The 25,787-nt window shown below is 44.2% G+C and overlaps 1 protein-coding gene across 2 annotated transcripts in view; it reads right to left on the reverse strand.

Annotated features, from left to right (window-relative positions):
• The window catches only part of Susd4 (sushi domain containing 4), a 110,891-nt gene that overhangs the window by 7,093 nt on the left and 78,011 nt on the right, over positions 1-25,787 (reverse strand). Inside the window, exons 4-5 of one of the 2 annotated variants that reach the window (XM_013015157.1) lie at positions 22,667-22,840; positions 19,090-19,278 (exon numbers count right to left, since the gene is read on the reverse strand). In XM_013015157.1, coding sequence (XP_012870611.1) covers positions 19,090-19,278; positions 22,667-22,840 — 363 coding nt within the window. The remainder of the gene's footprint in view (positions 1-19,089; positions 19,279-22,666; positions 22,841-25,787) is intronic. The other variant, XM_013015158.1, reaches the window with a different exon arrangement.

The following is a 25,787-nucleotide window of genomic DNA, read 5'->3' on the forward strand; positions in this document are numbered from 1 at the left end:
AAATGACCACTTTCCTTCTGATACAGTATAGGGTGTCACTTCTTAGGGTCTGAACTTCTTGAGTTGTAAGGATTAGAAGTATGTGTAAATTTCCATATACAAAGTCAGGGACACAGTGGGTACTTAATAAGTAATAGCTATTATAGCATTGCTGCCTAAACTAACTTGCTGGATATCTGGTGCTGGACCTTCCCAGGCAGTGCCCCATTTCCAGGTCGCTTATGCAAGGAGGGTTTTCAGGTTGTCCCAAGGCGGCCCCAATCCTCAGAGAACCTGGACAAATGTTTCCACTGCGTTTTCTGAGGTCAGATAACAGCCATGGGATGGTTGCTGTGTTCTGACACTGTCATGGTTGGAAGCATGTAATGAACATGCACTTCCCCTAAGTGGAAACATTTATCTTCACACCTCACACTAACGACGGCACCCAGCAAACCATTAGCTTTTCTGTAGAGGAATCCCCTGTGTGCTGATGCTTGTCACAGAGTGGGGAGTGTTTCTTTTGACTTGGAAGGAAATGAGAGCAGAAGTACTGTCGATTATAAGCCTGTAGACACAGATTTAAAAATCCAAAGGAGTACTACCTGGGGTTCAAAGAGACTTCCATTCCTACCCAACACAGCCTGACCATGGGAGGAAACTGAGTTCTGCTATTCTATCCTTTCCACACTGCCCCTAAGAGGCAGGCCATTCTAGACAGAGACAGATAAACAGACAGACAGACAGATAAGCACACACTCCAACCCAAAGAGCTCATGCACAGGACAAACAGCCCTATTAACCATGGCTGCCCAGCTAGCATTTGAAATAATCCACACTTTCCACGAAGCTCCAGTGAGCCAATGCAGTGTGGCTTCACCTCCAAACTGCTTTACGCTCAGCCTGTGACTCACGCCATTAGCTGCTAGTTCTGAGCAAACACCCCTGTGGGTGGCACAGATTCTTCTGCAACTTAACTTTAAAAACACTTTCTTACCACTTCAGGAATGATCAGCAATAGTGACTGCTTTGATGAGGCTTGTAGTGTGGACATTTAATGGCTACAAAGCAGAATCAAAGCAAAGCTCTGTTGAGGTTCAACCAGAAGAGGAGAAAAAAATTACAGTCCACCAGCTGTCAATGCTCTGTTCCTTGTTGGTTGACAGAGGGCTACAGTACTTCTCAGAATAGCAGGAAAATTCCTCCCTACACAAAGGGCTGCAGAACAGTTTTTTTTAAAAAATAGGTTTTGTCTAGGCCCTGTATTGGCTAAAAATGGCCTGCTAGGGTTGGACAGTGAACGAAAGCTTGCTATGAGACTTCAGATTCCCTAAATAAGTTCTCCCTACTCCCCCCCCCCCCATTTCCCTATCCTGGAAAGTTCATGGGCAGCTCCTTTTATTCCCATGAAAGTCCTGTACTCACACCTTCTGCCTCTTGTCCTTTTCAGATTACATCCAGGACAAACACCAGCTTCCTCAGGACACCTCTGTACCTAGCCAATGACTGCATTGTTTACCCAGATGCTTCTTGACCTACAGTGTATGTGTCCTGATAATTCATCATACAACTAGTGTAAATCCTGTCTCATTAGAAGTGTATAATTGTAATGTTAGATTTGATCAGCTAATACTTGTGGAAGGCTTCACGAGATGCTGATCTATAGTTTTCTTGTAATTTCTTTGTGATTTTAGGGTAATGCAGCCTCACAGAATGAGTCAGGAAGTATTCCCTCCACCTTCATCTTCCCACTCAGTTTCCTCCCCTATCAAACAAGAGAAATCTACTCACTAGAGTTTTTGTGAGGATTTTAAGAATGAAGGAACCTTGGCAAGCAGCTTGCTAATGGAGGTTCACACTCGGTACTAAATTTGCTTGGCTTATTTTCAGAGGCAGGGGCCTATAGCTCTAGCATGGACACAAGGTGAAGTTGCTGGGGTGTTTGGGGAGAGGGGAGCATTTTTGCTGACTGCCTGGTGACTGCTGACTAACAGATTTCAAGTTAAGGAACAGCTCACGTAACCTCTGACCACAGGTTCTCTGCTTCAACAGCGACCACTGAGAGACACAGAAAAGAGACTTAACTTCTATTATGCTTGGGCCATGATCTATTTTTGGGAACCTTCACAGTAACGGTCTATCATAAACAGCTAGCCTAAGAAATGAGTAACAGATAAGCATTTATTCTGCGAACCAGGATTAGCTGCTTGAAGAATGGTCAGCACTCACGCTTGTTGCCATTTGATGCTGCATTTGAAGAGTGTCTTAATGACTTGAGTCCGTGGTTCTTTAGCTCTATTTGTACACTACAAACACCTGGGGAGTTTTGTCCATTTAGCCAGTGTTGGGTTCTGGGCTTGACTAGGCCTTTACAACTTTCTCAGTGCTTCTACATGGTAATTAGAGTTGAGGAACACTGCCTAATGCAGTTATGATAGAGAGCTGGAATAAAACCATCAAGTTTTTCTCCATTTTCTACCTGCTAGGGATCGGGGCATATTACACTCTGGAGCTAGAGGGTCTTCACTTTCCACCAGGTCCTTGCCATCTGAACTGTAGTCCATCAGTTGTGGAATCAGCTAGGAGTTCAGAAATACAAGGCGCAGTCTGGATATAGTGGCACATGTCTGTAATTCTAGATACTCAAGAGATGGAGGCAAGAGAATCAAAAGTTTGAGGTCACTTAGTTAAAGCGAACAGGGAGATCTTGTCTCAAAAACAAAAGCAAAGCAAAAGAACTAGGAGCATAGCTCAAACAGCAGAGCTCTGGCCCAATACACGTGAAGCCAAATGCACAGAGACTCTAGCCACACCCAAAACCTATTGAATGAGAAACTTCTGGTTGGCAGGACGCCCAGGTGATTCACACGCACTGTGAGGCCATGAGGAAACAGGGTAGCTGAGTTAAGGGGCAATGGGTAAGAAAGCTGGCGCTTAATGCCAGACTCTTGACCTCAGCTGGACATAAGGAGACTGGTCAAGCAGTAGGAAAATTGAAGGCACAGAAATTCTGTGTACTGGAGGGGAATTATCTCAAGACAGTCCAGCAAACTGTTTGCATGGCTCTTAATGAGACCTGTAGAGAATCACCCGAGCTCTGCCTTCAGCAGTTCCGCTGCCTTCTAATGGTCAAAGCTGCCACTGCACCAGCTGTCTCCCATTCCATCTAAGTTTGGATAATAATTCCAGGTAGCAGCATGGGACTTTCCATGCAAAAGTCACAGCTATTTCCGAGGTTACATGGGAAACTTTGCTTTTCGCCTGGGGGCGGGGGCGAATCAATAAACATTAGACAGCACATTACATTTTCCACTTTTGTTGCAACAACACGAAAGGCCAATAAATGTGTCTGCCCAAGGAAGCAAATGATCATGAGGTGGGGACTTTGCTTGTTTCCAGGGTGGATGGAACATGGCATTTACCTCCGAGATGTGCTGATAGATCACATTTATGATCAAAAGGAGCCAGTGACCCTAGGTGGGGGGAGGGGCTCGTGAGCTGCTCTCTGTCTCAGAGTCACCACATTAGGCTGTCTCCAAAGAAACAGAGTGCATCTGATGATGGCTGCGAACCTCCCACACAAAAACAAAGGCAAGGCTTCACCTAAGCAATCGGCAGCATGCGTGGTGTTGCTGCCGCCTGGAACTCACAAAGGAGCTCACAGGTGAGGGAACAGGTGTAAAGCCGTGATGTACTCTGACAGTTTGTGCACCAGTGGAAGAGTGGTGCTGAAATCCAAAGCTGAGGCATCTTTCTGGGTTCCGATGGGGCTGTGCTTCCCTGCAAAGGCCAGAGTACCGGCTAAATGGAGGACAGCCCCCACCACTGAGAGGAGAAACAAATCACAAGGCATCAGTGGAGTCACAGTAACCTGAAGGCTGTGACCCCTTTTGAAGCATAATCTGCAATTCCTCAGGGCATCTTCATTTTCCTTCTTTTCTTCCCTCCCTCCCTCCCTCCCTCCTTATTTCTTTATCTCTCTCTCCCTTCCTTCATTCCTTCCTTTCTTCCTTCCTTCCTTCCTTCCTCTCTTCCTTTCTTTCTCTCTTTCTTTCTTTCTTTTTCTTCCCTCCCTCCCTCCCTCCCTCCTTATTTCTTTATCTCTCTCTCCCTTCCTTCATTCCTTCCTTTCTTCCTTCCTTCCTTCCTTCCTCTCTTCCTCCTCTTCCTCTCCTCCCTCCCTCCCTTCTTCCCTCTCCCCTTCCTTCCTTCCTTCTTTCCTTCCTTCCTTCCTTCCTTTCCTTCCTTCCTTCCTCTCTCTCTTTTTCTTTCTCTCCCTCCCTCTTTCTTTCTTTCTCCTTCCTTCCTTCCTTCCTTCCTTCCTCTCTTCCTCCTCTTCCTCCCCTCCCTCCCTCCCTTCTTCCTTCTCCCTCTTCCTTCCTTCCTTCCTTCCTCTCTCTCTCTCTGTCTTTCTTTCTTTCTTTTCTTCCTTCCTTCCTTCCTTTCTTTCAATGATGATAATACTGGGGCTTGAATTCAAGGCTGGCACTATACCACTAGAGCCACACCTCTACAAGTCTCACAGACTTTCCTGCTTAGGCTGACTTCAAACTTCAATCTTCAGATCTCAGCCTTCTGAGTAGCTAAGATTACAGGCATGAACCACTAGTGCCTGACATCTTCATGTTTTTAGGGATACAAGATTAAAAAGAGTTATGTGTCCCACAAGGTTAGCCACAAAGCCCACAAATAAAGGGGGGCATTTCTCTTTCTTTCTGTATTCCTACCATAGAGGCAATGCTGGAGTTCAATGTTGCCAGTATAACTAATTCTGGTTATTTTCAAATTCTCCCTCTAGACCCTAGATCACAATAGCACACAGATAAATTAAGGTATAGAATTTTCTGTACCTTAAGTTTTTGTGCTCTCTTTTTTCCTTAAAATGTTGGTGTCTCTTCCTTCTTATTTAATAGCAAGTTCTAACAGATAAGGAGATAAATATTTAAGTAGTCAGATAATAATATTGGAAACTCACCAGCCATGTTCTATGTTAGCTGTATGTGTGGGTTGTGTATGTGTAGTTCTGACTATGGTTTTAAAGTACACATAGATTACAAATGCACATACATTACAAATAGCTACACATTAGGCAATAAAAGTTCTAAGATCAACATGTTAGAATTAATCTGATCAGTTTCTCAGAATCCTGTAAAAAAAGAAGCTATTCTGTAAGGAGGAAGTGTTACAGTTTTCAGACATATGAACAAGTGGGAAGCACTGCCTAAGAAGGCATGGGCAATGCAAAGAAGAAGAAAAGGAAAAGACGGAGGATGACAGGAAAAGCAACAGTAAGAGCTATAATGTGAAGGAAGGAAAAACAGCCAGGAGCTAACAAGGCAGTGTTTTAACTAGATACCTCATGAGGTTTGGACACAATGGCCAGCCACTTAGAGTTACACGGCCTTGGACATTTTACTCTCTTTTTAAATTTTATTTCCACTTCCATTCATTTCTCCTTTACTTCCTAGCTGAGCTTTAGTTTCCATCGCCTGTAAAGCAGCAATAGGGATGCCAACATTGCAGATCTTTTATAAGAATTAGAAATACTATCTGTAAATCAGCAAGCACAGAGTGCCTAGAATAAAATTAGGTGCTCAATAAAAGGAGACAGTTACAATTTCTATCAACATTACGAGCCAATGAGATAAAATGCAAGTACTAGTTATAGCCACCACACCTCATGTCTATTTCACTTAATCTAACGATGGGTCTACAGGGCAGGTACTGCTATGGAACCCTTTTGAAACTCAGAAAGATGAAGTTATTTGTCCAAAGGTCATCTGGTGATTGAACAGCAAGCAGAGCTGTGACTGGCCCTTATATGAGGTTGACTCTGAATTCTTCACAGTACTCTCTTGCCATCTTGTGGGTTTTTAAGGATATATAGAAGAAAGAGAGTGCAGGGCCTCCCAGTGATTTCTTTTATCTGCTAAGCATGCATTGTGCACAGTGGGGTTAGTTTGGAAAAGTCATGATACAGAAAGAGAGTAAAGTTGAGCTGGAGGAGCCCTAACACTATGGGCTCTGCTGGTATGCAAAAGCAATGAGCAATCCAAAGGATGCTAGCCAACTCAGGTTTGGGAAGAGTTAAAGACCACAGGTACAAAATTAAGAAACTTGAGGGGAGAGGTGGGGTATGGAGGGATGAGGGAGGTTGATGAAAGATGTGACCCTGATTAAGATGCGCTGTCCTCATAATGCCTCACTGAATGGCAACTCCTTTATATAGCCACTTAAAGTTAAAAAAAAAATAGCCCCGTTGATCTGGAAACAAAAGATAGGGTGGAGACAGGGGAAGTTTGCTTCTTATCAAGGCAGGGAGACTGAACTGTATGTGTCTTTCTGTGCCCTAAGCTCTTAGGCTGAAATCCCAACCCTTGGGAATGTGACCAGGTTTGGAAATTGGGTAGATTGCAGATGGAATCAAGTTAAGATGAAGTCACACTATGGAAGGGTAGGGCCTTGATGCCAAGTGACCTCATTAGAAGAGTGGAGAGATACACAGAGAAAAGATGTACACAGGAAACCAGGTACTTGGAGAACAAGGGGATGAGAGGGGAGCAGCTGCAAACCAAGGGCCATCAAGGACTATGGCCATATCAGAAGTGAGGAGAGCCAAGGAAGGATGCTACTGAAGTCTCAGAGGAAGTAGGGTCCTATTGACAATGGACTTCTTCCCTCCAGAGCCATCAGAGAATAAGTTTCTGTTGTTCTAAGCCACCTGGTTTGTGGAATTTTGCTACTGCAGTTCTGACAAACAAATATTGCATGAATCCATCCTTAACCCAGGGGAGACGGAGGCCCAGCGCTTAGGCCAGGTCTTCAAGGTAGCACGAGGGTTTCCTAGGTCCTGTCAGAATGCGCCTGGAGTAACTAGACTCTGAAGATTCCTCAGACTGAACTGAAAATTAACTATTAAAACAGTTTACTCCTGAGACTTGTAGCAGTGGGCAGGGTGGGGTAAAAGTAATATGAAGAGGCCGAATCCAAGGCCTGAGATTGCCAGAACTTCCTGGAAAGATAACTGTAATTCTTTCTGGGAGGTGTCAACAGAAACTAAGTTGGGGGTGCAGAAAGCCACCCACAATTAATGCAAAAGGCTAAACATGTCCAACAGTATGCCTGGGTGAGGTTCTGCTTGGCTATTATTTTAGCCCTGGCTGTCTAGAAAATTTTTGACTTCTCAGCTTCCTATTCATTTACTTTTTTTCCCAGTACAAAAAAAAAATCTCTGAATAAGATACTTATGGTATGAAGATAGACTGATGTATGCAAATTATTCCCTTGTGATAGCTTGAGATGAGGACTAGTTTTAAATCTGAGTTTCAATATAATTGGCTGTCTCAAAAAAAATCTAACCAGGTTTCCAACTTCATAGTAGTCCAGATCGCTTATTAAATCCCTTCCTGTCACTGAAAGAGATGGGGTTAGAAAATGCACTGGATTCTCTCCTGATTGAGGACACACTGGGTAGAATATGTGCAAAGTCCCAGGCTTTGCCTCAGCAGGCAATTCCTGGGAGAAAGCTGAGCTGTGAGTGAAGCATTGTCTTCTCAAAACACTTTTTACTTCAGAGGTAGCTGGGCACAGTTACAGTCAGGCAGGATATTGTACAAAACTAAACTCTAAAGTCTTTTGGACAAAAGGAGAAAATGATTGCGGGCACCGGCATTGAGGGTGTAGGATCTACCAAGAAAAAAAAATTGCATGGTAGAGATGAACAAGAACAGGTGTGGCTTTTTTGTTTTGTTTTGTTTTTGCTTGCTTCCTACACAGTTGTGTGGTTACTTTGGGAAAAGAGGCAGGCAATTCTGGAAGTGTTTTATAAAGGAAAGCGGGGGGGGGGTGGAATGGGAGACATGGAAGAGAAGGAAAAAGGAAACAAGAGGCAGGAACAACCCAAACCACTCTGCCGAATACTGTACTGCCAAGTGCCTCTCAGCGTGACACAGCCCCGGAGTGTCTGAGGGGATTTATGGCCTTCTCTGTTGCACCTGATTGCAAGAGATTTTATTACTATGAAATACAAGTCATCTCGCTTTCTAGAAGGGAAAGGAGGAAATAAATCCTGCCTGCAGCAGGGATGGAGAAGATATCCTCGAGTTTAGGGACAAACACAAAGAATTTCCCATTGGTAGTGGCTATCTATTTTCTGAGCATAATGAAGTCACCCTCTGGCCCCAAGTTGAAGTGCTCGGATCATTGGTCATGACTTTGCTGTTATTTAGCTCTTTGCCAGTTAAACACCACAAAATAAAGACCTCAGCATGCATGTCTGTGGAGCTTATGAAAACACAAAGAAATTGCAGGGAAAATATAAGAGAGCCATCAACTCAAGGAAGGAATGACCCTGTGGCCCAACCCTGCCTCACAACTCATCCAAACTGTAGAACAGGACGGGTGGCCTTCCCAGAGGGAGAGAGCGGTGTGTGTAGGTCATGCCTGGTGGTATCTCCTCTCAGTGTGTAGGAGGAGAGGTGGTTGGAGTGCTTTTCTAGGGTTCTCTTTCTTGATTTGCTGGGGGACACTGTTTAGAACACTGAGGCTGTCTGCTTTGCTGCCCTGTCCTGTTCCTCTGACCCCACTCAAAATTTCTTAAATGATATTTGAAGAAAAAGACGTCTATTTCAAAAGCCCAGGAGAGATAGAGAATGGATGGTCACGTTTCCAACGAGGCGAAATAAAGTGAGATGGTGAGGCCAGATCTGCCATGGGGTGAGAGCTGGCAAAGCACAGATACATAGCAAGAGTAGGAGGGAGATGTTTGGAAAGGTCCATCAGCTTAGAAGAAAAAGAGTCCAGGAAGGAAGAGCAGCAATGCCTGAGAACTTGAGTCTACTTGAAAAACAAGAACAAGGTCTGTTGGTTTTCTTAGGATAAAAAGATCCGTGTTTTCTGATTCAATATAGGAAAAAATAAAACAGAGAAGAATGAAGATTCTTGAAGCTGTGGCACAATCTCCCTGGGGTAAAGAGTGATCTGTGATGATAAAAAAAAAAAAGGGAAGATGCCATTGTGCAATTACTCATTGTAGAAAAGGAAAGAACTGTACATGGCGATCCTGAGAAGCATGCTGAGGTAAGCAAGCAGTTATGTCTTGTCATCACTCTGCTGTCATGCAAGCACCGTACATGGAAACAATCTCCAGATAATTTACTATCGCTTGTTGAACAATAAATGAGCAGGTATGCTTGTGAGTTTGCATTTGCTGCTAATAAATTACCCCACCAGAGTCGCAGAGAAGAAGGTAGCTTTCACGAGAACAGTGCCAGCCACAGGCCTTTCAATTATGGACATCAGAAGGGCAAACCAGGGGTGGTACCCGCTAACACATGCCCAGACCACAGAATGCATTTCCACTCACAAGCTGACCTCTCCTTGTTTGAGACAGGGCTTTACAAGCTAATGTCACACACGAGAGGAAACAAACATAAGCATGTTTTCAAAGCAAACGACGATCCTTACGTTTTTGAGAATGTGACCTAAAATTCCCATAAGACTTTAACAAATGTAAGCCGAGCCCCTAATTAAGGTTAGAAACTAGCTATCTACTTACATACTTGAAAGCAGAGTGTCTGAGGAGATGGAATTTCTTTGTGACCCCAGAAAATCATTCACTCTTTTTGGTCTCAAGTTTCCAAGAAGGCAGAAATAAGGGCATGGTTTTTAGACTACACTGGCAAATTCTTCCCTCCAATAAATCTTGAATGGGGACACACTAGGTGAATATGTAAAACAAACCCCACAGGGGTGGGGACAGCCTAGAACAAAATGACCCCAACTTCCCTCATTGCTTCCCAAGGCACTTCCTGAGCATTTGAGCCTGATCAAAACCATCTGACCAGGTATTACCTGAGCTCTTAAAAACCTCTCAAGTTGGTAAAGCAGAGGGAAGGGAATAGCCTGGGGTAAGCAGATAAATCAGAGGGCTTCCTTCCACCTTCTTGTGAATAGAGGTCCCACTGCTACCAGGGAAAAGAGGAGAGAAAAGCATCATTTACTGCCCTTTTGTTCATTTTCTGCTGATTCAATTTCATAGTGGATCCAGCTGCTGGTGGCAGCCTTATGAGTGACTCCTGAAGGGCCAGGAGAGGCTAATGGAGATCATGCCCCAGACAGTTGGTCTACTTGGAGAGAGCGAGAGGGGAGGAGGGTATTGGGTGACCAGTTGGTCACTGTCATTATCATTTACAGCCCAGGAGAGCCAGACCTGAATTCTAATAAGCAGAGGCCCCACAGTGCTCAGTCCACATGGGTCGGCACTGGAGACTTACCTGGAAAAGAGGGAGGAAGGGGCAGAGGGAGAGAGGAAAGAATCCTCCCACATGCCAAGCATTGTAAGCACTGCAACTTAAGAGGAATCCCATAGTATAGCTCTTCTACCTCCCAGAGCCTGGTGTTCTGGGTGCATTAAAAGAGTGGCATTAGCAGCAGGTACGGGCTCAGGAAGCAGATGGGCTGGGCTGTTGATGAAGAGGTGAACCTGGGGGAGTTTTTCTGAAGCCCAGTCTCCTCATCTGCCATTGGCACAAACTTTCTTCTCAAGACTGGTTAGGAGGGAAGGTCACATAATAAAGGTACTTCCAAAGCACCTGGCATGGGAGAGGCATCCAAAATGTTACAAGGCAGTTTTAGGCGTGAAAACATGCCACCCAGCAGGCCTACAAAAGCAGAGAAGGAGAAGGTACGGTTTGTCATGAGTTATTCAAGAGATGTCCAGAATATTGTTTCTCCCTGTTCAAGAACGCAGGCGAGGGTCACTAGGTCACTAGAGATGGTCACTAGGCTGTGCCCAAGCCAGCTCACCTCTAGTGTTGCCAATAAATCCATGTCTACAAAGGAGGTGCTAACCCAGGGGAGAGGGGAGGGGAGGAAGGTACTGGGGATGTCTATAGTCTTCTATGTCCTGTATTCTGTGATCAGTAATTCAAAGTCATCATCATGAAACTGGGCATGGTGACCCATGCCTTATCATTCTAGTGCTGAGAAGGACTGTGAGTTTGAGGCCAGCCTGGGCTAGATAGCAAGACTATCTCTCAAACAGCAACAAGCGCTGGAGCTCTTATGTAGCATGCACGGGGTCAATTGCCAGCACCGCAGAAATCAACAAATAAAAGCAATAATCCACACCGTGAAATCTCTAATGTGATCCTTGACATTTCCCTTGCTCTTCTTGAAGTCCAAGAAGACTTATTTTTTTCTACTTATGAAAGGATGAGACCTACAAAAGTGGGAGACTGAGTCTTGCTTGCTTGCCTGATGAGAAATAACAAGGCAAGGACACAAGAGGTACTGGGAGAGTGGCTCTCCTCTGTTTTGGGGAAGTGATATTTCTTTTCTTTTCATTTTAGGTTCAAGTAAGTCTAGGACTTGAACTTGGTACTTTACACTTTTGCTCACTGGCTAGTGCTTTACTGACTGAGCTATGCCTCCAACCCCATGGACCAACTCCTTGGGAACAACCCTAGCCTCCTTATAGCATTTAATTTTCCATTTGGAAATGGGGGCAATATGCTCCTGGTGGACTGTATGGACAGTACCTTTGAGGCTGTCCTCTATGTACTGCCTCCCGGAGCCTTTCTCTTTCTCTCTGATCTCCTGGGATAGGCAGTGTTTCCCATTTGATGAGGTCCAGATTTGAGCTGTGTCGCTCCTGTCCTCTCCACTAGGTTGGCTTTGAAGTCCCAGGGCACTTCCGAGTGACAGCAGGATTTCCAGAGGGAGAAATCGTGGCAGGTGCCTCTTAGGCCAGGCGTCTCTTGTACCTAAATGTGTTTTGACTTGGGAACAAAGTACATTGCAAAATGCAGCTGGGAGACTGGGAGCCCTCCACATCTAAGCTAGCTTTTGAGTTTTGATCTCAAATTGGAACCTTTCAAGTTATTTCATATTTGGCCAAACAGGGTTCTTCAGTTTCTTAGTTTTTTCTACTTATAAAAGGATGAGACCTAAAAAGGACCTTTGGGCACCAGTGGGTTCCTAGAAAATCACACCGCTGCCTTCTCTGTAATTGAATCCAATACTGTCGATCAAACTTCTGTCTCCATCCATGTGAACTAGGGGATAAAGGGGAACAGGGCCATCACTTTGGGCATTCTGAGCTGGGGGAGTAGTTGGATTTAGAAACAAAAATTGCATTTTTAAGCTGTTTGGAGCTGTGTGTGTGTGTGTGTGTGTGTGTGTGTGTGTAAACCGGTCCAAGGGCTTGAACTCAAGCCCTGTGTGCTATCTTTGAGCTTTTGTGCTCAAGGCTAGCATTCCACCACTTGAGCTTCAGCTCCACTTCTGGATTTGGGGTTGTTTAATTGGAGATAAGCATTTCATGGATTTTTCTGCCAGGCTGACTCTGGACCACAATCCTTAGATCTCAGCCTCCTGAGTAACTAGGATTACAGTCATGAGCCACAAGTGCCCGGCTCTGGCTTTTAATGGAGTCACTTTTACTTATTTCTGGAAGAAATGCTAGTCCTAAGGATGAGAAAGTCCCTGAGGATGGAAAAGTCATTGCCCAACTGATCACAGAGGAAGCTGTAACATCCACAGCACTAATTCTGTTCAGGGAGTACTGTAGACGGACAAACATACCAAATCCCAACCAGCTACAAGTGGCTCACCTACTTGCCTCTCCTAGTACTTTCACAACCACGAACATGCCACTTTCTAGCTCCTTCTCGGTGGCCTCAGAGTAAGTAACAATCTCTACTGCCAGGGTCCTTGGACAACTGATAAATACAATATTATGAACTTAGCTCCATCTGCAGGTCAAAGCCCCAGAATGGCAGAAACCTGGATAACTTATATAACTATGTGTTTTGGATCTTGTAAATTCCTCAGCATCTAGGAATAACAAATATTTACTGATTGGATACATGACTCTCAAAGGCATTTACTTTAACTAGCACACAGCTCAGATTTTAGTATCTCTCTTTTCAAAGACTAATCTCACTACCTGGTCCTTTTTCCATGTGATTGCCTCTCCCCTATTAATCTACTGAAAGAAAGACTTCTGGCTGGAGATGAAAGTTCACTAATTTAACATGGAAACAGAGGAAAATCTTGAAGTGGATGGAACTACACCCAAGGATTCCACATTCCACATGTGCTTGAAGTATCTGTTCTGACCCTGGTCATGTGACTCAAAAGTGCATAGTCAGGTGATCACTGCTTTTCTTAACTTACTCTTAGAGCAAGCTGCCATCAGGAACTTCTCTAACTAGATACTTAGGGCCCTGCATCACTTTCAGGCCATTGGAAAGCCTGAATGGAAAGAGCACGTTCCATAGACCAAGAGGCTCTTGGATGGTTCTTCCTCCTATTGAGAAAGAGACCTGTTTTGCAGATACCATAGCCAGCATGTGTTGCAGCCCCAGCCACACCCTGCCTTGGGGATTCTGGGCAGCTCATACCTCTGTTTCCTCAACTACCTCATATATTCAGGCTTCCTCCTCTGCAGCTACCCACTTCGTGGTGAGGTCACTGGCTGTCTTATGCCTCTCAGTGTCTTTCCACATTCCTGACTCCAAACCTTGAGGCCAGAGCCCTCCATACACTAAGGCGCAATGCTTAGGCTCATGAGCGCTGCAGAGCTTCAGAACGCACAATCTTTTTATATGAGTGAGGTTCAGATGCTCTCTTCCTACAGTTCAAATAGAGACAGAAAATAGATGACTGTTTGGTCTTTGGGGACAATAAACAAAAATGCCAGAAATCCCTGGGTAAAAATTTCACTTTGCAATTGCAATATCACCTACTGGAACTGCCCTTCCATGTCTTCCAAAAAGACATCTCTCCTCTGCGACTTTTTTCACAGTTGTGGTATGTGTATGTGTCTGCTATCTGTAATGATGCTATTCTCTAGGCAGAGTGATTTGTCTTCTTCTTCTCCCCATTAGACTCTAACCTCTGAGCTGGGCACCAGGGGCTCACGTCTGTAATCCTAGCTACTCAGGAGGCTGAGATCTGAGAATCATGGTTCAAAGCCAGCCCGATCAGGAAAGTCTGTGAGACTCTTATCTCCAATAAACCACTAGAAAACCGGAAGTGGCACTGTGGCTCAAGCGGTAGAGTGCTTGCCTTGAGCTGAAGAGTTGAGGGACAGTGCCCAAGCCCAGAGTTCAACCCCACAACCGACAAAAAAAAAAAGACTAACCTCTGTAAAGTAGAAAATTATGTTCTTTGTTTTTCTTTGCAATTTCCTGGGGTCTACTCCAGTGTTTCTCTGGGCCTAGCAGTTGTTCAATAAACACTGCTAGCAAAGGAAATGGATTTCTTGGCATTTAGAAATGAGAGATTCCTTGCACTCATTATCAAAAGTTCCTGGTGTTCTGGTTTCAGTGTGTGTGTGTGTGTGTGTGTGTGTGCATAAAAAAGACACTAACAAAAATGAGAGCCTCAAAGACCAGGAGAGCATAAGAAAGAAAAGAATTTAGCTATGCCAAGGTCAGGAAAAACACTTGGGCCCAGAGAAAAACAAGCCCAAACACAAGGATCTATGGGGCATCTTCCAAGGCCCGAAATTCTGATGTCAAAGGCTTTAGTCGATGAGGCATGCTTCAGGATGTGTTCACTTGCAATAGCTCCTTGAAATGCACAGCCCACATCTACATATTGATCCTTGGAACTCTTGCCACCTTTGTTGGCACTTGTCAGTCTGTCTTTTCAAATGGTCAGCTCCTCATGAAGCCAGATCTAGATGATGAGATTGTTCATAAGTGGGTGTGACAGCTGTCACTCAAACATTGGTTTTCTATTCCACCAAGGAGAGGAGGTACCATGCAGCAGGAAGATCCTTGCACTGAGCTAGAGGGTGTGGACAGGTCATGTCGTCCTCTAAGGTGAGAGTGTCTCTGCCTGTACAAGGAGACCACAATCTCTGCCCAATTCATTAGCCGAAGTGAGGTTCCACTAGAACTGTGAACCAATGAGCACTGGCCAATGAGCTAGTGGCCACCCATGGTCAGCAGGGCCATGCTCTGACTTTCCAATCTCCTACAATAGGGATTCTTCGAGGAGGACAGCTAGACTGGACAGACACATTCCTTCCTACACAATAAGCCTTTGAAACTTTTTTGACTCTTTAAAAATGACTATGAAAATACCAAACTGTTTTCCTCCCACTGGAATGTAATCAGAACAACTCATTAGGTGATGCACCTGGGTGATTAAGATCCACACCTTTGAAGTGACAATATCCACACTCAAGTTCCAGCCCCCTTAGGTATGAGTGCATGGGTAGGTTACTAAGCTTTCAGAAGCCCAGTTGGCTCATCAACACGAGGGGACAGACAGCAGACAAGGGACATTATGAGGATCAAACGACACTTTGGCAAGATCCTGACACAAATAGCCAGCCAGTCTGATGTCAGTCAACACTTCTAATCAATACTCGCATCTCTTCCATTATCAGCTTGGGGAATCCAAGCTTCTTTGTCACAGAAGACTAGAAAAAGAGTTAAGGGTTGGTGGGGGGAGGTCTGCAGTGACATGTACCCTAAGAGTGACAGGTCCACTGACAGTTGATAGTAAGATAGGAAAGGGATAAGAAGCCCATAGAGAAAGATTCCCATTGAGTCGCTGTCCACACAGCCCCTTGCTTGTGGGCTCAGAACACTCATAACATGGAAAAGCCCCTATCAGCAGATGATTCTACAGCACAGTGCAAAATGTCCACTGTGTTTTCTAGAAGAAATCACAAATTCAGCAAATAATTTGAGTCAAGGAGGAGAAAGTGTAGACGACACATTAAAGGGATACATTTCCTCAGGACGGTTCATCTATGCTGGATATCTTACAATAAGATTACATCAACAAGGACCTGATATTTAAAAAGAAGATATAAAATTAAAGTAACAACAACAGACACAATTGGAAAACGTTCTCAAGAATTTTTGCTTCTTCTCTTAACTCATTGCATCCTTTGTTTTCTAAAGATGCAGAGTCTCATTCTGTTGCCCAGGCCAGTCTCTAACTCCAGTGTTCAATTGATCATCCTGCTTCAGCCTGCCAAGGATCTGTGACTATGAGCATATACCACCACTCACGCTTACTTTAACCCAGTTTCTGTCTAGTCTTGAGAAAAGTAATTCTTTAATTTACTCTGGGCCTCTCCATTTGGAATCATGGCTTTTGTACATTTAGATAGTGTTTCCTTGAAAGGGTTCAAAAACGAATTCCATCAGATAACATATTGAAAGTAAAACTGTAAACATTATTTTTATAAAACTGAGGCACTCAGGAGACACTCTGTTGAAAATGAACTATACAATATGTGGGTGGAGATGGGAGGCAAAAATTGGGAGGGAGTGAAGGAAGGCGTGACATTGTCCAAAAAGAAATGTACTTATTACCTGACTTACAAAGTGGTAACCCCTCTGTACATTTTCTTTATAACAACAATAAATTTAAAAAGATAGAAAAAAACAGAGGAAACTGGATATCAGTGGCTCATTTCCTGGGAGGCTAAGAGCAAGAGGACTGAGGTTTGAGGCCAGCCCAGGCAGGAAATCTGACTCCTTCTCAACAAATAGCGGGGTAGAGTGTCATATACCTGATACCTCAAAGCCACATGGGAAACAGAGATTGAGAGGATCTCAGTACCAGACCAGCCCCAAGCAGAAAAGTGTCTCCATAGAGGAGAGCCAGTGATAAAGAGAAGCCTAAAACTAGAGGATCATGGCTCAGATACATGCCCGAGTGGGAAACGATACCCTATTCTAAAAATAACCAGTAAATCAAACCAGGACTAGAGATGTGGATCAATGGTGTTGTTCTAGCCTTCCAACCCTAAGGCCCTGAGTTCAGTCCCCTGGTCTAATATTGCCAAAAAACCCCCAATAAATGATAAGAAAACACTCCCCTTCCCCCGCCCCCCAAAACAAAAACAAAGCCTCCAAGTAACAACAATAAACGTGAAGGACGAAAACACTAACTGGCCTTGACAGCCTAGGTTTTCAGCATCCTTCCTTGGCCGGAGCCAACTGGTATCAGCAAAAGAGCATGGTAAGTGAAGAGACTCATTTCTCAGCAGCTCTACTCATCCACCGCTCTCTGTTTAAAACCTCACACCACTGCCTCTGGAAGGTAGATTTGCTTTACATCTTATCCATATCATATTCTGGACCCCATAGAAACAATTTTCCAAATCCCCCAAATAAAGATGATCAGAACCTGACCACTTGAAACAAAGTCCAAACAAATTTGAAAAGATTTTTAAAGTGGTCATTTTAAGTGGTTAAAAATCATGATAATGGCATCTTTAAACTGCCCTCTATCTGATTAGAGCAGGAAGAACACCAGGAAAACTAGGAAAGTAGCCCTTTCATGGTAGACATGTACCTTGGCCTATTATAGGTGTCTGGAAAGACTTTCTCCATTGGAAACAAAGGGGGTAATCTTGGCCTTCCAGGTTAGGATGGCCAGATTTAGCAAACAAAGATTTATATGCAGTTCTACTTGACTTTCAAATAAAGCATATTATTGTTGTTGTTGTTGTTACCACAAGTTCCATGCAATATTTAGAACAAGCTCCTATTGGAAAAGTACTTGCTATCTGAAATCCATGTTTAATTGATGTCCCATATTTAAGCTAACAGCTCTACTCTTGGCTCCAGTCACCTGGGGAAATTGGGATGAGTAATAAGTTGGGGGTCAGTGAAGGTTCTATGGCTATCTTAGGAGTATGACAAAACTTACAGCACAAACCTGGTGTCCTTCCTCCCTCTCCTCTCCCTTCTTCCCTCTCCCCTCCCTTCCTCTTCTTTCCCAACTTTCTCCAAGGAGGTTCATTGGCTCAGGCCAAGCTCATTCCAAGCCACTTAGAAACCAATGCTTTTTTCAATTCCTCTGATCATCACCTGCATGACATACTTTCCTCCTTGGTCTCCTACATCAGAGCTGCTTTAAACTTGTGAGAACTGATTCACTTCTACATTCTATTGTTTCTTATTTTGTTTCTTCCCCAAGCAAGGCTGTAAATAGGTTTGGAAGGGTTCTCTAAAATTGTTTTTTTAATTTACTTTTATTGCAATTTTTATTAGCATACTAGGAGGGCTCTTGATTAAAGTCCCCCCTCACTTTTTCCACAGACAATCCTCCCTGCAAGTATTCATATGCCAAGAAGCACAGAAGGCATTATTTCCAAATCAAAGAAAAGAGAAGGCTGAATCTTGTGTCTGACTTGCCTACTACAGAAGAGTTTATGGGCTCCACCCCCAGATACTGCCTTGATGCTGGCAATGGATTCTGTCCCCCTCACTGACTCAGACCTCTGATTGGTGGTCTTTAGTGAGTCAACTTTATAACCATACAGATTTCATAAAAACAAGGAAGAAGGAGCTCTGGCTCTCAGGCTTCCAAGGATGTGCTTGCAGTGAAACATTTACAGCTAAGCTATAAAATGCATGGAGATATGGAAGAGACATTGACACAACAATAAAACGAGGAGTGAGATTAACGATGCCATAATGCAATCTGTTTTCATTTGGCGCAGAGAAAATTAAGTTTTGAAGCATTTCATTTAACTTTGCAATATTTTGCAGCTTAACCTTTGATGCTTGCAACCATGTGTGTGTGTGTGTGTGTGTGTGTGTGTGTGTGTGTGTGTGTGTGTGTGCGTGTGTGTATGTATGTGAATAATGGGGCTTGAACTCAAAGCTTAGACACTGTCCATTTGCTTTTTTTCCATTCAAAACTAGTGCTCTAACACCTGACCTATAGCTCCATTTCTGGCCTTTTTCTGGTTAACTGAAGGGTCTCATGGATTTTTCTGTTCAACTGAAGAGTCTCATGGACTTTTCTGCTCAGGTAGACTTTACCATGATCCTCAGATCTCAGTCTCCTGAGTAGCTAGGATTACAAGTATGAGCCACAGACACCTGGCCTACAAGATTTTCTTTTATCTGCTGTCTACTGCTTTAAGCCTCAGGATGGGGAAAGCAAATTTTGCATGTAGTTGGTATGGCTTTGTGGCAAATGATCTCTTCTGTGAACAGAGACATGGAAAGATTACTCCAAGAACTAAAGTTATTGCTGGCCCTAACTTGTAGCATTGCCTATCAAAAAATCTACTTCAAAGCTATTAAACATAACTTCTTAAAGGCTAAGATGTGTTACCTTCCAGAGCAAGGCACCGGGGTGGGCTGGATGACCAGATAAGGTTGTGTAAGCACTCAAGATACTCGGACCCCTCAAGTTTAAATCCAGGGAAGCAGCGATAGGCAATCACAGTCCCCACTGGGAAGGAGGTCTGGAACTCCGAGATGTTCACGTAGCCATTGGAAGAGGCTAGAGGTCTCAGGCAGCCTGGGAAGCATAAAAGAAAGAGGAAAAGTTCACTTGGTCATCTTAGTGCATTCAAAAGTCAAATGGAACACTGTAAGTCTTCAGGATTGCCTCATGGCTCCGAGGAGGGAAACACCTTGGTCTCTAGGCTTAGTTTCCATCTTCTAACTGGCTTATTACATTTAGGAGGCAAAGGTTTGCTTGTATGTTTGCCAATGTCACTGAGAGGGTTAAATAAGGAGTCCAGAAGTAGAGTTGAGGAGGGAATGTGTTTGTGATGAGGACTGGCAAATACAGATTGTGTGTATATCCTAGGCACAATGGCAAATGACTGAACCCTTCCCAGAGCTGACTTTGCCAAACACTGAGCATGTCTTGAAGGAATCTCTTAGGCACATGTCTTTCATGGACACCTCAGTACGTGACGTCTGGACATCAGAGTGAGTGAGATTAAATGAGGCACAGAGGGCAGAACTTAGAGAGTCACTCATTCTCCTGGTGTGCAGTAGCTAGCTTGCCACTGCTGTGCCCTGAGGCACAGAGCTCTCCAATCCCAGCTGACCCTGTCTGCTCTTGAACCAATCAATGCTCAGGACAAACTAGATCTGAATAAGTAGAGGAGCTCAACCATCTTTTTAAGAGACTCGTACGTCCTTACATGTTTTTGATCTGAAAAGTGGCAATGTTGGTGGCAAAAGCGAAATTGGGGTGGGAATCTGGAACTCCTAGGAAGAAGTTACAGCTCTAAGCTACTTGCATGGATAAACTGGTATCTCCCAAATAAACACTGACTCTGATCCATCGCGAGCAGCAGGCATCTGAACACTGCTTTCCAAAATGTAAAAGTTCCCACAAAAAAAATGCCCACCCCAACAGGCCTTCTAGCAGCTTCCCACGCCCAGGAGATGGCAGGGGTTAAAATTTGTGCAGCTAAGCAGAGCTGAGAGAAAAGATAGGCTGTTCACTCTTGGTTGGAGATAGTCCATCCTACATATAATAGGAGAAAATGGGCTTCAACTCAATAGTTCAATGGGATTTCCATTTGCACTTCTAGATAATAGAGAGGAGCTTCCTCAGGATTGAGACCCTGGATCTATAGGTGCAAATAAAAGTTATAGAATGAAATGTCACTCTAAGGGCCAATTAATTCCTGCAGGGGGCTCAGCCAGATGTCAGGCTGTCAAAGGCAACTCGGATTCCTCATTCCTTGTGCTATGCCAGGTGAGCAGCAGAGAGGAAGTTGATGCAGTGACAGCTGGAAGAACACCTGTATAGCAAGAGGCAAAGTGGGGGGTGGGGTGGGGAGTGGTCCCAAGACAGGCCAGGGCATCTCCTCTGTGAGATGGAGGGCTCTGAGGGGAAATGAGCACAGGGTATGAGTGTATTGTTGGAAGCGGCACATCTCTCAAATGTAGCCATCCAGGCACTAAGGGTTCTATCCAATGGTAGAGCACTTGCCTAGCATATATGAGAATCTGGGTTCAATCAGGAGAACAGAGAGAGAGAGGGAGAGGAGAGAGAGAGAGGTGGGGGGGAGACTGAAGGGGAAAGGAGGAAGGGAAGGGAGGGAGGAAGAAAAAGAGGGAGAGGGAAAGGAAGATGGAGAAAAAGATGGAGAGAAGTCAGCCAGTTCTTTGGTTGCTGCAAAGTTCTACCTCATGGCTTGAAACAGGATTTGTGAAATGGGTGATAAGGTGGCAAGCCAGACAGAGCAATGGGAAAACAGGTATTTGAACTCCTCAAAATGACATCCCAAGAGATCAACCACCATGGGATGTTCAAAAATTACTGGGGGAAAAAAAAGCTCTTAAGGAAGCACAGTGTATTTAAGTGACACAAAAGGAAATAAAAAAGGATGAAAGGGAAAGAGCAAGGATATATGGGAAAAAGGTAAGAAAAGAAGTAGTGGGAGCCTAGGTGATTTTCTTCACCATTACTCTGACAGTGCCAGAGACCTGGAACGAATCAGTGGTTAATAAAGTTTATTCAAATAAGGAGATCAATCTAGGAGCCAGCTGCTTCTTTTGTAGACAGTCTCAGAATGTGTAAATAAATCCGAGTCTCCTTTAGAAATGAAATACAAGACAGGCTAGCAGTACAGGCGGCTGTGGGGGAAAGGCAGGGCAGGGAGTGTGATGGTCAGGCTATGTCTGTTCTCCAATTCTGCAGCCCGTGTTCCTTCATGGGGTCATGACTCTTAAGCTCCCATGTAAGAAAACAATTTATTTCTGATGATGGGGCACACAAAGTAATACCAGAGCCTGCCAGTTGTGATTTCCAAGCACAAAGTTAACATTTGTCTCAACTTGAACATGCCAAGGTTTTGGAAGCAAATGAGATTGCTCTCCTTCTCCCTCATAGAATGAATTATGCATTTGCATTCTCAGTCCTTCAGTTCAAATCTCAGGCCAAAAAAAATAAAATGAGAATTAATGTGAACTGGAGGGCTTATTTGCACAAACAAGGAGAGACCTCTATATGGCTGGGGCAAATCTTTCAAATCTGAAAGGATAAATATTCACCATAGGGTGAAGATCTGAATTTGTTTTTCTGCTTTCTATGCTTTAAAAAATGGCTAGTTTTGGAAGTGGTGCTATGGCTTAAGTGGTAGAATGCTCACCTTGAGCTGAAGAGCTCAGGGTCAGCATCCAGGCCTGGAGTTCAAGCCCCACAACCGACCCCTCCCCCCCAAAAAAGCTAGTTTTTTTAAGAGAAAATAGTGCCTGTCAGATGGGATTTTCTATATTCTCACTGAAATAAAGGAAAGCACTCTGTTATTGCCATTACATACATAATGAGCTATATAATGGTTCATCATTGTGTTCAGAGCCCAGATTATATCACATAGTCCTTAAAACTACCTTTCACTTACTAACAAACACAAGCAACATGTTAAAAAGGAAGGTATATGGAGCCATAACTGTAATCCTAACTGGATCTGAAGATCCTAGTTTGAAGCCAGACTGGGCAGGAAATCTGAGACTCTTACATCCAATTAACCACCCAAAAGCCAGAAGTGGGGCTGTGACTCAAGTGGTAGAGTGTCAGCTTTGAGAAGAAAGAAAAGCCAAGGGACAGTGCCTAGTCTGTGAATTTAAGCTCTGAGTCCAAGGGCTGAACTGAGGGCTGAGCTCAAGCCCAAGTACTGGCACAGAATGTGTGTGTGTGTGTGTGTGTGTGTGTGTGTGTGTGTGTGTGTATGTGTGTGTGTGTGTGTATGTGAAGCTGAGTCACTACAGGGATTTAGATGGAGATTCCACGAGCAGAGACATGGCAGTCTCCAGGAAGATATGGGAGGACTCACATGGAATAGATGCTCTTCTATTTTCTCACCACCATTTCTATTATGCTGCTCTAGACATGATGCAGTCCAGATAGAACAGCTGACAAGTGCAGCTCTGTCCCGTACCTTGACAGATGGGCAGATTATCCCACGACCCATCATCGCGACATAATGAAACCGTGTTGTACAGGTCAGGGTACCGAATCTTGAATCCTTCATGACAGGTGATGATTAACTTATCTCCATGTCTGTATGTCTTGTTATGAATCTCAGCATCTTCAATTTGAGGGATACGGCAATCTGCAATCAGGTTAAAGGTATATATTAGTTTTGGAATTTAAAATGGTTAACAGCTTCACAAGAAAGCTCATGTTTTCAGTCCTTATCTTGACTTATACAAAAAGTTGATGCAAGGTATCTTACCCATCATTAGGCTCAGATGCCAGGGATAGGCAATGCAGACCGAGTCATAGAGAGGTGCAACTCAGAACTGACATGCAGAGGGAAGTTTATTTCCTGCCTATGATGCTTCTGTACAGCTGGTCTTAAGAATAATTATGGCAATAAATGAAGATAGGAGTCAGGGCTGAACCTGAACTATCTATCTGGTTATACACTGTTGTGGATGGTACCTAACACAACACAGTCTGTCTGATAGACCTGGCCAACCCCCTAGCAAGCAGAGGTCAAGCTGTGGCTGTGTTGGCTTTCAGCACCTTCTATTTTATGTGCTTTTGAATGGCTAATGAATGGAGCAGCACATACTCTTATCAATGGCTCAAAGGCTTAGAGCACCCAGCTGCACTGCCTTCTAAAAGTGGGGTAGAGCAGAGTGCACAGATGCGGGGTGGGGGTGGGGGCAGGGCAGCAGCTCCTGGCAGCTAAGTAGGGATCCAGACCTTGCTACCCCCCCTCCCCTCACTGCCTCTCCTAAGTCACATTGATCACAATGTATCTCTCTCCATTTCTTTTTTTTTTTTTTTGGTCGGTCGTGGGGCTTGAACTCTGGGCCTGGGCGCTGTCCCTCAGCTCTTCAGCTCAAGGTGAGTGCTCTACCACTTGAGCTACAGCGCCACTTCCGGTTTTCTGGTGGTTTATTGGAGATAGGAGTCTCACGGTCTCTCTTGCCCGGGCTGGCTTTGAACCGCGATCCTCAGATCTCAGCCTCCTGAGTAGCTAGGATTACAGGCGTGAGCCACCAGCGCCCGGCTCTTTCCATTTCTTATGAATACATCTCTACTTAGTGTTTCCGATTTTATGCATTTTTTTCAGAGATGGGGATCGAACCCAGGGCCTTGAGCCCACGAAGCAAGTGCTCTGCCACTGAGCTATACTCCCATCCCCACTAATGTTTCTGATTTTAGATGCACATATATTTGTTAGTCTGACCTATAGGTAGATTAGGTTTCAGACATGGACTCTTAATTTTTTTTTTTAAAAGGAAAATTCTAAGGACAGCATGTTGTCGATCACAAGAAACTCCCCCTGTAAATTCCTGAATCGTCTTAAAGATAATGATTTCTCAGCCATTCCCCACTACACGGAACCTATGATACTGTTGAAATAGCATCAGTAGGAGTCCTGACCTTTAAGTGGTTCTCAGGTGTGGTCTATCAGTGCTGAGGCACTAGACCCTGGAAGCTCTGACTGGAATGACAGGAAGAAAGAAGCCATGGCTGATGATAGGGTGGCTCTGGTGGCTGCAGACTTTGGTTGCTTTGAAGGAAAGGAACAATGCCAGGGATATGGGGTTTGGGCTACATTGACCAGGAACAGTGGGGAATGGTATGACTGACTCTAGAAAACAGGATGTCAGCAATGAGAAAGATGAACAGAAAGTGAGAGGGAGGGCCTGGCAGCTGGAGAGAAGGAGTGTGGCCTATCCATTGTAAGGGTCATCTTAAGTCAAATGCTTGGAAGCCTGAGACGACTTTTTTTTTTACCACCATTAGTTTGAGAGCAAGACTGGTGCCATCCACTCCCTGTAACATTGTTTCCAGACTTAGGCACAAACCTGTCAAAGAGGAAATGCAAAGGGAGCCATCTGAATTTCTGCCTGAGAGCCCTAAGAGTGCTCAGGAGCCTGGTTAACTGGCTCTGCACACAGCCCCAACCTCTCCCTCTTCCCCAAAGAAATTGTCATCAAGCTGCCTGATGAACTCTAGATTTCCAGCTAGAGTCTTGGATACAGAACGGTGATCTTGTTCTTTGTTTTCCTCTCCTTTTTGCTTTTGGAATGGGGGTTAAAACAGTTTACATTTAATCAGTAGTTTTTCTGCTAAAATAGCTGAATTTCTCACAAATTAACCCCAGGATAATCCTGACTAGAGTTACAAGATAATTGACAACTCTGCATACCATTGCTGCTTTCTTCTTAATGGAAAATGTAAATTATGGTGTTTTTTTTTCCAATGGCACTAAGCAGACATTATTCACAGCAAATAAAAACACATTTATCAGGGCATCTGTCTGTAAAAATCTTGGCTTCACATAGTTCCTGTGATAGTAATTTGTATGTCTGAATAACTATGTTCATAATGGACTTAAAATGTGTTCAAGAATTAACTGGAAGAGTCAGAAGGTGGTAAACACTAAGAATAGTCCATGGATAAAATGTCCATTTGGACTTGACAGATCAATGCACATGGGCTGGCTAGGTGCCAAAACACTCATGCCTTGTTCCTAAGGTTGACTTCCCAGCCTGTGGTGGTTAAAGTAGAATGCTTTGAACTTCTCAGTAGAACTCCAAGTTTCTGCATGCAGGAGTCAGGCCTATTTCAGAGCATATGACACAAGGATTGAAGGGAGTTCTCAGCCGCCCAAGTCTCATGGACTTCCATCCACAACATCCATGTGGATGCTTCAGGGACAGTGATGCAGGGCCAATTCACCAAGTGGAGCAGTCACATTTCAACTTGCAATTAAGAAGTTAGAGTTCAAGATCCATCACAGTGGAGATGCCAGGAAGGAATATGCCTTAAAAGTAAGGAAAACAGCTGGGCGCTGGTGGCTCACGCCTGTAATCCTAACTACTCAGGCTGAGATCTGAGGATCACACTTCAAAGCCAGCTGGAGCAGGAAAGTCCTCAAGACTCTTATCTCCAATTAAGCACAAGAAAACTGGAAGTGGCACTGTTGCTCAAGTGGCAGAGTGCTCACCTTGAGCTGAAGAGCTCAGGGTCAGCATCCAGGCCTGGAGTTCAAGCCCCACAACCGACCCCTCCCCCCCAAAAAAGCTAGTTTTTTT

Source organism: Dipodomys ordii, unplaced genomic scaffold, assembly GCF_000151885.1.
Source record: "Dipodomys ordii isolate 6190 unplaced genomic scaffold, Dord_2.0 Scaffold26, whole genome shotgun sequence".
In the NCBI taxonomy this organism is placed as follows: domain Eukaryota; kingdom Metazoa; phylum Chordata; class Mammalia; order Rodentia; family Heteromyidae; genus Dipodomys; species Dipodomys ordii.